The 12,538-nt window shown below is 34.2% G+C and overlaps 2 protein-coding genes across 10 annotated transcripts in view; one reads left to right on the top strand and one right to left on the bottom strand.

Moving 5' to 3' along the window:
• Positions 1-1,713, bottom strand: part of LOC105122874 (uncharacterized) — a 25,106-nt gene extending 23,393 nt beyond the window's left edge. The window contains exon 1 of the mRNA XM_011022224.1: positions 1,587-1,713. The gene's annotated coding sequence lies outside the window, so the exon portion shown is untranslated. The remainder of the gene's footprint in view (positions 1-1,586) is intronic.
• Positions 1,714-3,413: 1,700 nt separating this feature from the next.
• On the top strand, positions 3,414-8,596 carry LOC105122875 (probable E3 ubiquitin-protein ligase RNF217). Of its 9 annotated transcripts, none has more exons than XM_011022228.1 (6): positions 3,414-4,388; positions 4,601-6,705; positions 6,790-6,845; positions 7,044-7,329; positions 7,637-7,729; positions 7,926-8,596. In XM_011022228.1, exons 1-2 carry the CDS (start codon positions 3,541-3,543, stop codon positions 4,671-4,673), a joined length of 921 nt encoding a protein of 306 aa, XP_011020530.1. In that variant the 5' UTR covers positions 3,414-3,540; the 3' UTR covers positions 4,674-6,705; positions 6,790-6,845; positions 7,044-7,329; positions 7,637-7,729; positions 7,926-8,596. The 9 variants fall into 9 exon arrangements, with proteins under 9 accessions (XP_011020530.1, XP_011020529.1, XP_011020531.1 ...); XM_011022227.1 differs by having other exon boundaries at positions 4,601-5,778; positions 6,599-6,705; positions 7,637-8,596; XM_011022229.1 differs by having other exon boundaries at positions 4,601-5,586; positions 5,725-6,705; positions 7,637-8,596.
• The last annotated feature ends 3,942 nt before the right edge of the window (positions 8,597-12,538 follow it).

Genomic DNA, 12,538 nt, shown 5'->3' on the forward strand with positions numbered 1-12,538 from the left:
GTACCTTATTGTTCTCGTCTTTTTTAAGGCTTGCTGTATTCCTGACAACAACCATAGGAGGGCAAACAATTTCATGATCTTTCTTCTCATCATTTAGACCTTTCCATTTGCTCAACACTTCACTAGCAGAACTTTCAGAAGTTCCCTTTTTGCTGAAGTTCGTTGTCAACAGATGTGCGAGTTTCCGGTGGAGTTTACCCCGTTCTTCAGTGGCTTTGGCAGGTGATATCAGGGCCGGCAGGCCTTGGTACCATTTGATGGCACCGGAAACTTCTGTGCATGCAGGACAGTAAAACTGCTCAATAGGTTTATTGGCATACTCAGGTGCCAATTCCTTGAACAATCTGCTCTTCTGGTTAACATTCAATGCATGAGAGTCACCGTGATAATCAAGAGCAGCAGTAACATTATTTTGAATGTCATTTGCAACCCTTTCTTTGTGGCCATCTTCTGAACCCTTTCTTGAAGTTGAAACTGAATCAATACATCCTCCCCCATTCATTATACGGCCCACAGGTGGGCAGTCTACAAATTGTGAATCAATGTTCTTGAAACAGCTGGAGGTTGGTCGTGGACCTCCATTGCCTCTGCTGACCAGCAATTCCGAACAAACATTAAGTGGAATGTCTGAATTCTGATCCACACCTTTGTCTTCCTGTGCTCTAGTATGGGGACTCTGTGGTGTACCCTCCTGTTTTGCAGCTATGCTTTCAGTTATTTTGCTATACTCATCTTGTGCAGAATTGAGACTAATAATTTTCGCCGCACCATGATCATGTGGGTCAGTTTCAGTCTTGGGAGTTGGATTATTATTGCTGCCACTGGCATCGGCAGTGAGGGACTTGCCAGTGTCATTTCTAGAACTCATGTCCATACCCAACTCCTTGCTGCATGACCAATGATTTTCTGACAGTTTAATAGTTTTTCTGCACAGTTGTTGTAAATTAGTCGAATTTTAAAACATAGCTGCCTATGAAACAAACTACAAGTAATGACAAACTTTCCTGTTTGAGAAAACAAAAATTTAAAGAAAATTCTGCCTAACTGAACATCCAGCGGAAAAAGAGCCTGAACTTCAGTAAATCACTCTTTTTTATAGTAGCAAAAAAAAAAAAAAATCATTTATCTCTTTCCCTTTATGTAAATTTTTGCTGAATAAATGTGGAGATCTTAAGAAGCATCCTCTTCCGGAATTCATTCAGTTTATCAGTAAAGTAGTCAGGTCTCCTCAATACTTTACACAGTTAAGACTAAAGGCCTGTTGGCATGTAGAAAGCTTAATTTGGTAACACCATCAACAAGCTCATATAACAAAGTATTTACTGTAGGAAACTCTCATATTTAGATCATACTGACCTGCAGCCTAAGCAAAATATCCGAACAGAGCTCTCATTCTTTACGATCTGATCAGTTTCTTTCCTTTCCAGGCAAATGTCACAGGAACGCCAAGATGATTCACCCTTTTCATGCACTTGCAGTGATGGTTCAACCTCGTGCTCTGAAATTGCTTCCATATGGGTCCTGGACGGAGTTGATAATGACACATTGCTTGCCATTTGACAACTGATCAAAGAAGCCATTAGAGCCCCTTGGAAGTGTAACTCTTCAGCAAATTTAGTATCTAGCAAGATCTCACCTTCTGATTCAATTTTGTACGAGAAAGATGGAGAGTAACCGTCATTCACGTTAAGACGATCAAAGGCTGGTTCTATTGCCATGCTATTAACGTATTATTACAAAATCTCTGTCTTTACTCTTGATCTTCTTCTCTCACAAATGGACGGACTAGTGCCTCTCGACCTCTACTTAATTATAAATGTCTATAAAGAACTTGCTTCGGAAGTCGTTTCCTGGACACCTTCCTCGAGGGTCCACCACTTGTGGAACATGGATCGACTTGCTTTACATGGTCTTTTCTAGTTAAGGTGTAGGGTCGTGCGCTCATTTCTCATCTTTCCTCGTTGAGGCTTGCCCTATTTTTTCATATTAATGTGATTAACTGGGTGGGTTCTGAGATTTAAACATTTCTCCTGTTTGTTTTTATCAAAATTTAATTTTGAAAAATTAATTACCATAATTAATCATATATTTCCAAAGGAGATGAATTTGGAGCATTAAAACCAAAATCCAACTATTCATGAATCAGTTTTTGAGTTAATTAGGGATGGGGGACTTTTTATTTAACTCTGGTTAAAAAAAAAAAACCTTTGAAAAATTGAATTCAGCTTAAAGAAATTGGACTGGGTTAAATAGTATATGTTTATCCTCATATAAGCAATTATGTCTCTGTTTAGTCCTTATAATATAATTTGTGTTCGAATATGATCCCTAAACCACTTATCTCTATAATCATCTCGTCATTTCTTTAACTACCATACTAATAAATACGATAATTGATGGAATGATCATATCATGCTACATAATCATAAGCGATGAGATGGAATTTTAATCTAAAACTTGTCCTCGATGACACTGTGTAAACAAGGTTTTTTTTTGTTGGGAGCAAATAATAATATGATTTACTATCATTAAGATTGTTGAGAGGAATTCACATAAAAAAATACATTATTGCATGATTAAATTTATTCGTGAAATTTTTTTTATAAGTGTGCGTGGTATTGAGATATATTATATTTTTTAAGAATATTTTTTACTTTAAAATATATCAAAATATTTTTTTTATTTTTAATAATAGTACATTAAAATGATTAAAAAACACTAAAAATATATTTTTTTGATATCTTTTTTAATTAAATGTATTTTTGAAATGCATCTAATCACAGTTTCAAATACAAAAACAAATATTTTATAATTATGATAAGATCTTTATTGTGTGTGTGTGTGTGTGTGTGTGTGTTAATCAATTACGGTCAGTGTCTCTAAAAAAAATGGTGGTTGCATTATAATTAAAAAAAACTATGACGAAGGGGATCAAAGAAGAAGATTGAAATGCATCTAATCACAGTTTCAAATATAAAAACAAATATTTTATAATTACGATAAGATCTTTATGAAATGCATCTAATCACAGTTTCAAATACAAAAACAAATATTTTATAATTATGATAAGATCTTTATTGTGTGTGTGTGTGTGTGTGTGTGTGTTAATCAATTACGGTCAGTGTCTCTAAAAAAAATGGTGGTTGCATTATAATTAGTCGTGGTGCGCGCAAGCTAGCCCGAATATCCACGTTAATCTAAAAAAAAGAAGAAGAAAATTAAGAGTGGAGGGACCGATTGTCCATGATTTCGGAAAGCAAAAAATGTCTGAATATGTGATATAACGGAAAGACCAAGTTTCAATAATTAAAAAAAAACGAAAAACGAAAAAACAAAGCACAGAGACGTCGGTGAAGTCAAAAAAGGTTATATAACCCCTCGGGGAAGTAGTAAGCACCGCTAGTCTCCAATGAGAAGAGACTTCTTCTAAGCGAAGGCATTGCCAAAGTGATGCCCTCTCTAATTGCTATGTACGCTGCATGATCATAAACAATATACAGATTGGTTTAGCAAAGTGACTGAAGGGTAAGGTCGAATAACATGGCACAAGAACGCATCTCCTCCTTTGATCTTGATTTTGTTGATGATTTTTACTTCTCAGCACTCTTTGATGAAGAACAAGAAGGAGGAGGTGGAGGAGAAATCTTTGAAGTTTCAGATGACAGATATGCAGAAGAGTTGCAGTTCCAGGAGGTTTTGATGGGTTCTGTCATCGTTTCTCAAATGAAAAACAATGGCCCATCGCCGATGATGATAGAAGGAACCCCAGTATTGCTACGTATTTCTGATCAGCCTATGCAAAATGAGATCATCCAGTCAGGAGCTGTTGAGTCTTCTTTAAGTTTCTGTGAGATTTGTGTTGAGAGAAAAGAGAATGATCAAATGTTCAAAACCGGGAGCTGTGTTCACTCATTTTGTAATGATTGCATAAGCAGACATGTGGCCGCCAAGGTCCAAGATGGCACTAGAATAGTTACTTGCCCTGGATTGAATTGCAGGGCTGTCCTGGATTTGGACACCTGCAGACCTATACTGACTAGGGTAGTGATTGATCTTTGGGAGGATGCATTATGCGAAGAGGTGATTAATGCATCTCAAAGATTTTATTGTCCTTTCAAGGATTGTTCAGCTTTGTTGATTGATGATAATGAAGGCGAAGCAATTAAAGAATCCGAGTGCCCCTTCTGCCATAGATTGTTCTGTGCTCTGTGCTATGTGCCCTGGCATTCTGGGATTGAATGTGACGAGTTTCAGAGACTGAATGAAGATGAGAGAGGGACAGAAGATCTCATGTTGAGGGAACTTGCTAAGGACAAGAAATGGAGTAGATGCCCTCAGTGCAAGTTCTATGTGGAAAGAACAGAAGGCTGTCCTCACATGGTCTGCAGGTTAGTTTAGTCAGATTAATTCTCTTTCATTAATTACTGTAAAGCATCAAATTGAAATTTATAGCTTAGTATCTTGAAACTATCTATTACACATTGCATTGTAGATTGAAAAACGCCTCAAACTTCAATCCTAAATAGCTTTTAGTGAATTTGTATCATTCACCTATGCAAGCACGCTGTTGTTTCTTCTCTAAGATTGATCATAATTTCAGGTGTGGGCTTCAGTTTTGCTATGGATGTGGAGCAAGATGGATTGGAGATCATGGTGGATGCGCTAGGGAATAAGAAGCAGCATCAAGCCCTAGAGAGGTGACATAACCATGGTGTAAAGATGAAACTACTACTACTACTAGGAAGTTGTTTTCATCAGTTATTCAGCAAAATGTTTGTCAAGGAATGAAGCTTGTGTTATGTTTAACAAGCTTCTGTAATGGTCTGTCAGCAAGATGTATGTGATGTTTGTCAAATTCAATAAAATTTCCTATAGTTGTTATGTTTAACATGCTTATGTCCTTGTAGAATAACCAATCTATAATGTATGTCGAATTTTGCCAACTCTTGTCTTAAATGTATGTCAAATTCTACAACTCTTGGTCCAAGGATATCACATGGCTATAAGAAAAATATTTTCATGCATTATGAAGAATGGTCCGGGTAATAGCTAGTGCAATTTTCTTCTTAGTGCGCGAAGGCCAACTTGCTGGACACCTTACACAATTCTGGTGTTATCTGAAAGATTTCGGACAAAAAGAAGTACAAAAGCAGGGGACCAGGCATCAGTCATGGTCAGCTGCACTTGTGGAGCCAAGTAACCCCATAACTGAACCTCACCCACAGAACCCACAAATCAACGACGGCAGCAAGAGACACCAATTGATAATTAATGTCTCTCTTCAATGCAACATGATCAATCTCTCTTGAAAACTCAACTAATACCAAGAAAATTTCACCTTTCTTGACCACTGTTTCTTGCTCAAAGTCATCATCGCAACCAACACCATCACCATCTGGCGATAATAGTGAAAGTGAAAGGCCACAGTGGAGATTATCACAGTAGTCATCATGCGAAGCTAAGGATTCAGAGGGAAAGACTATCTTTACTGGCTAGGAAAAGAAGCTGATAGTGTGAACATCGCAGTTGGAGCTAGGGCTGGTGTTATAGATCCTCTTTTTTCTGGCGATTTACTGGGCAAAGACTGTAGGTTTTTCTGCATTCTTACCATTCTTGTTGCTCAACATTTAGCAGAGCTTCATTGAGAATTAATTCATATCCTTCATTTTTTTGTGGGTATTTTATTAATTGCGGCTGATATTGTGTTTGATTACCGTCAAAAAGTGACAGTTTTTTGAGTATCTTCAAGGCGATTGTTAAATTGCTCCTTCGTTCTTGGTAATTTACCTTAACTATTTTCCCTCTTTGTTCTTGTCTTAGCTTAGTTCCTGTATGCCTAGTCGTTAGTATCGTAGTTCTCTTGGATATTTCCGGGTCATTGCCAGAGATGATAAAAGAAGTGGCTTGTGCTTCTGTTTATCTTGTGCAAGGGTGACATGTATGATGTGCTGAAATTGTTGCTTGTCTTAAACTCAAGTTTTTATCACGATTTGGGATGGAATAAGTTTATGCAATGAAAACCGAACAACTTTTGAAGTTATGGTTAGCCCTAAAAGCATCTCCAAGCGCAACCGTACCTGCACAATACCAAACGGAGCCTTACTTTCTAAGGAATACATGAAGAATATTGATGACTAGAAAGGAGGAAGGAAATTGCAGCGTCTCAATTTAGAGAAGACAAGAATGGATGAATTCCTTGTTTCAGTCTGCTGCGTTTGCAGGAATGGACTAGTTTATCAGATGAGTTTAAAAATATGGCGCATGGTCATGTTGCTTTTGAAGTTCTACATGCATTGTCCTCACACACAAATTCAAGTGCATTCTCATGCACATACACAATGCGCTCATAAATAGGCATGTCTCATGTTATACTATGAGTTCAGGTTGTTTTATATTGAAACACAATCCAGTTAGTAGATGTTGAATGTGGCTAACATACTACTACATGCTGGCGCACGCTGCTTGCATAATGCACCCACTTAAAACAAATTACTGCTGCTTGTTTCAAGCAATGCTGTGTTTTTGCAATACAGAGATTTCGTGGAGGTGATTGAACTGTATTTTTCACATCAAGAAATATTGGTTTTATGTTTTGCAGGCAGCCTAACTGGGAAGATGTTGTAAGTATTGTTGACAGAATGTTTGAGAAGGATGGCATATCCTGAGATGAGGTTGTGAGCATTGTGAACAGATTTCCTAATCAAGGTACCTCCATTTTCTTCATGGATTCCGTGGTACAGAACATAAAAAATATGCATGATTTGACTTGTTTACCATCTTCTTTTGCAGTGTTGGATTTCTATGGAGCTCTTAGGTCCCGAATATGTGACAGGTCAATTTCCAAGGTATTTGACTTTCATTTGAAGTCTTGACAGCTTGCACCTATGCACATGTTTCAACGAATTGTGGGATAAGAAGTTTTGTAACGTGCTTTAGTATGCTAAATTTTCTAGTAAAGGCTAAAGCAGTTGACAGAAGTAATGTAATGAAATTTCCAAAGCAGTTCCTTCATGAAAGTTTTGACGCTATACTCTTCATTCTAGCTTTCCTGTCAGCCTTGTGTTTCCAGTGCTTCTGTTGCTACTTACTGGATACATGTTTTGGAAGATGCGATATGGAGGGCAGATATGTTTTGTTTGATTTGAGCTCTGAAAAATATACAAATACACCAGTATTCGCAAGAGAAGAGATACAAGGATAATGAGGTACAAAACTCATGTATAGAACAAAGCATGAGACCCGTTTCTGTCAGTGGGAAGGAGCATATCAGCAGGTGCAGAAGGAAGTTTACGCTTGTCCATCACATTGAAGTCCTGTTTTTTGCCAGTGGTAAGTCATTCCTGACCCATTGTATCTTAGGTAGGAAAGTGGTTTGAGGGCATTAGGTCACACTATAAAACGTTGATATTGAGGTTGTCTTTGAGACAGGAAACTGGAGAGAGGGATAAGATGATGGAAGGAATTGAGAAATGGGAAAAAATCTACCAGTTTTCTTCTTGTTTAGATGCTACAGAGATGAGAAATGAAAATATTAACTTATTTTTTCTGAAGAAATTAAACCGCGCATATTATTATATGCATTGACAAGTCAAGTTATATGTATACTTCCAAATTTCTTCTTTGATTTCCATTGCAGTGGGTTGATGATATTGAAGGTGTAGAAAATCTTGGTAAAAGACTTGTCCAGCGAAGAAAGGACGAGAAACTTCCTTTCTTTACTCCTCCAGATGTATGTATAGGAATCGAATTTCTTTATTTACATCCACAAAATCTTGGTAACAAGTAATAGAGGGCAAGGAGTACGGAGCATTGAGTTTTTAGCGGAATAACCTCTTATTTTCATTTCCTACTCCTTTTCTCTGCTTTTCACCGCTCTATCTTTCGCTAACCATGAAGGCGTGAAGTAGTTCTTTCATGTGTTGCAGCAAAAGTGGAGGCTTTGCTTGAATCAGGATACTCTCTCATCAAAGAGCACCAGCTAATTATACTCACCAGTGTTTGGTATAGTGATGGCTTTTCCGATTGTGGCTTGAAAAGGCAGGTTTGAAAAAAGCTGCAAATTACAACATTTCTCAAACCCAAGTTTTTACCGCAATTTAAGATGAAAAGCCGGTGTAAGCAATGAAAACCAGACAACTTTTGAAGCTGTGGTCAGAGCATAAAACATCTTCAACCATACCAGTATACCACAATACCAAACAGAGGAGTAACATGAAGAACATTGACGACTAGAAAGGAGGAAGGAAATTGCAGGAATGGATTTATATATCAGACGAGTTTAAAAAGATGTTGCGTGGTCATTTTTGCTGTTAGTTTTCTCTTTGCTTCCTTGAAAAGTCTGGCCCAGCCATGATACAAGAAAATTTCTCAACTTGTTGAAAACAAGAAAAGCCTCGAACAGAACGTAGCTCGAAAGTAGCCCATGGCAGCATCAAAGAGAGAGGCATGATTGAAGAGCTCCATCATAGGTTCCTTCCTATCCATTTTGCCTCGTAGTTTTTACTAGTATAAACCTGTCGTTCTCTTAAAGCATTCCATTGCCTCTTAAAATGTCTTAGGATGTGTTTAGTAATAAAAAAAACCGTTCTTCTTTTTCGTTTCTTTTTTCTTTTTATTTTCTGGATTTTCTTTTCCAACAAAAAATTGAAAAGCGTGTTTGTATATTAAAAACGAAGATAAAGTTTTTTAACAACAACAAATAGAAATATTTTTCAACTAAGATATGTATATATCTTTTATTCATTTGAAAAACAGTGAAAACTTGTAAAGAAGAACGTGGATAAGCTTTAAAATCTGAGTTTCTTTTTTTTAACTTGTATAGATTTAAAAAAACAAGTTTTTCAGTTTTGGATGAAGAAATATTACATTTAAATAGGAGGTTTGAATTTTACATTTTCTGACTTCAGTTTTTTATTTAAAAAAAAAAAGAACCGAAGTATTATTACTTTGTTTTGTTTCTAAAGAACATCTAAATTAATGTTTCAAAAGAAAAGCTTAAAACATCTCGAGTTTTTAGGCCCTAATTCATTCAATCGAGCACATGAAATGATCATGATCATCATCCCAAGAGCTTCCATGCTTGTGTCAACCATGATGTAACTAACCTAAGACAGATCATCCATCCACCTTTTCAGTTGTTTCCACCATAAGCAAATCTCTTAAAGATAAGGGTGTTGAACATTATATTCTTTTGATCAGTTTTAGTGGCAGGAACAATCCAGATTATCCACAAATCACAGAATCCAATGCTTCATTTAGGGAGGGCCGAAACTTGTCAACTCTCACCCACTCAAACAGTTTATCGATCTGAAAATAGCCACTTTCTTGTAAAAGCAAAGGTAACCAGTGAGTTTGTCACTTGGATATTCCTAGGGCCCCTTCTAATGGAGTCCAAATCGAAATATGCCAGTGCCATGGATGGAATACAAGGATTAACTTGCTAGGGCAAAATAAAGCCAAGAAACGAGGGACAAGCACTGGTACTGGTGTGTATCTTGTCCTCTCTTATTGGTCTTGAATTTGGAAAAAGGGGCTGCAAAGCATGTGCGGGATCAGAATCATGCCTGATAATTTTGTAAGAGAAAAACGCGAGAGGAGGGTTGAAACAGTAGGGTTCTTCGATCAAGGGGTGGGTCTGGTATATAATATTACCCTACAAAATGTGGTCCTGCAGGTTGATCGATCAAGTTAATTATTCAGATGAACATAGTTGGTTGAGATGGCATATCTTGAGTAAGCACATAGCTTTTTGTGCTTTGTTGCTATTGTGATAGAAGCATTCTCTTTCCATGGTGCTCAAATTACCCATGTTAGAATGCTTCTGTGCTCTTCCATTTTGCTGCACATCATTCTACCAAAGAATACACCCAACATGGAAAGGGGAATGATGATGCTAAGTTGACTCTATTCTACACCATGCTTAGCCTACAACTATCTCTTAACCCTTTTTTTCTTTTATATTTACAAGTGATTGGACATCCGTAAATTCTTTTTAGACCTCACAATTTATTCTTTTTATTCCGGGCTTGTTTCTCCGTTTAAAAGTATCATTGCCTCGAAAAAAAATATTAAAATAATTTTTTTAATTTTTTAAAATTATTTTGATATATTAATATTAAAAATAAAAAAATAAAAAAATTATTTTAATACATTTTTCCACAAAAACACTTTCTTGGAAAAATACCAAATATACACCAACTACATCTTGTCATGCTAATCTTTAGATCAAGGAGAATACTTTTTTTTTTCTTTTAACTCTATACCTTAAGACCATTAGGAATTAGAAATTTCACAAGCTAATCTAAAGATAAGACTTGAATCTAACGCTTTCTTACGCCTTAAGTTAAATCTAAAATCTTTAGCTTTTATTGTTTTGCTTTTTCTTGTTTCAAAAGTAACTTGAAAGAGTATATTTTCTATATATATAAAAAAAAAAAGGTGAAGAACATAGAGAATTATTAGCATTCATGCCTAGCTTGTGATGATGAAATCGAAATGTTTTGTAACATTTTAATTTTGGCAAATGTTAAATAAAAAATACTGAATTATAAAGAGTTCAATTTAATTTTTTTTTAATGTATGGTAATTAATATCTTAACATTATAAACAGGACTGCTACTCGTTTTTTTTTTTAAAAAAAATAAAGATTATATCTTTATTTAAACAATATTGTTGAGATTATTAACAGTTTAAAAAATGTGTTTTAAGTGATGGTATTCTGGGGTCATTCACTTATGAAGCACTGGAGTTGAGTTAGATAATAGATAGATGAATTATTATGTTTTTTTAAAAGAAATATTAAAAAAGTATATTCTCGGACAGAAAATAAAGAGAAAAAAAACCTGTTCGTGGAGCACGGGAACAGCCTGACCATTTAAAAAATAAAAGGAAGATCAAATGACAAATTAGTCTCTATCATGAGGACATGTGGGCCTCTATCTAAAATAAATTTATAAGGACATGTGGGCCTCTATCTAAAATAAAATAAAATTAGAATAAAATAAAATTATATTTTTCTCAACAATCAATTCAGCTTTTGGTTCTCACGTTAAATATCATGATTGTAGTTCGACAATTTCCTTTCTAGATCATCATTCAGCAGCACCCCCAAATGGTTCCCCTCACCTTTTTTTATCTTCCCCACAATCGATTTCTTCATCAAAAATTATTTCAAATAAAAGATATTAAATTCGGCTTGCTACGTGATTGAGTGAATTTATTTTGGTTATTTTGGATCAATTAAAATAATATTATTTAAAAAAAATAAAAACATAAAACTATTTCATTTTAAAAAAATAAAAAATTAGATTAGATTTTAATTAAAGTTAAACCTGCTTTTTTTTAATAAAAAAACAATTTTATATGCACCCAGTTGTAGAATCCATTTAGAAATGTGAAGTGATTGAGGTTGAAATTTCATTTTATTTAACTACAATTTTAAAAATATTTAATTAATTAATACACAGTTATAGTTTTATATGCTCTAGGTGGAAACTCTTTCTTGAAGTCTTGGTTAAGAAAATACTATTATTATTTATGGTGTTTTTTTAAATCTGTCTTTTCAAACCGTAACTGTAAAAATTACTTTATATATTTTTTATTTAATATTATAGTCCAACCATGTTTTTTTAAAAAATAATTTTAAATCAATAATTTATATATATTATTAAATTTTTTTAATGAACCGATATCAAAAATAAAAAGTAAATATATAAAATATTATTCTAATATATTTTAAAATAAAAAATATATTAAAAAACAATACTTACCATACGTGAAACCGACGCTATTAATAACGATGCTTCAAGTTGAAAAACAAAGGAAATGGTCAATATATAATTTCAACTAGAGCCTCATAAATTAGATCATCAAAGTTTTCTTCGAAGAAAAAAAAATGGTGTAAAGATTGGGATTGATGAGGTTAAAGGTGATGGGACATATGGACCACCAAGGATTGACAATTGGGGGCATTGTGGTTAGGATTAATTAGGTGAATTATACTATATAATATTATTCCAGATTATGAGTAAGATATCACCCACCACTGCCATCATTCTTTCACCTTGTTGGACTTGACGAAACAGACACGATGGTCGGATGCCAATTATTTAATTACTCCCAGAATAATATAAAATATATTCTAATTTAAAATATTAAATTTAAATAATTCTTTAATATAGTTTAATTATCAAATAGTTATGAATTTAAATCTTATTATTTTTATTTATTTGATAAAAATTATATATAAAATAATATAAATCTATATAAATTTTAAGTTCAAAATGTTTTCACTTAAAAATTATGTTAAAAATAATATAAAATATATCTTACAATTTCACTTGATAGTTTAAATTATTAAGTTAAAATAATTTATTAACAAAAATAACCTCTAAAATGAGTTATCCATCTTTTATTTTCACATGTCTTTTATTTGATATTAATATTACTAGAAAGACAACAATTTTATCCTAAGCTTTTTTAAAATATTATTTTAAAAAATAAAAGAGCTAGCATGAACACATACGGCTAATATATAGCA

This window comes from Populus euphratica, unplaced genomic scaffold (genome assembly GCF_000495115.2).
Source record: "Populus euphratica unplaced genomic scaffold, PopEup_1.0 scaffold8.1, whole genome shotgun sequence".
Classification (NCBI taxonomy): Eukaryota; Viridiplantae; Streptophyta; class Magnoliopsida; order Malpighiales; family Salicaceae; genus Populus; species Populus euphratica.

What these genes read in the sequence shown, in the direction of transcription:
- LOC105122875 (XM_011022230.1), top strand. Translation starts at nt 3,541, where the DNA reads ATGGCACAAGAACGCATCTCCTCCTTTGATCTTGATTTTGTTGATGAT. An exon ending in TGTCCTCACATGGTCTGCAG is followed by an intron (nt 4,389 to 4,600) that starts GTTAGTTTAGTC and finishes TCATAATTTCAG; the next exon opens with GTGTGGGCTTCAGTTTTGCT.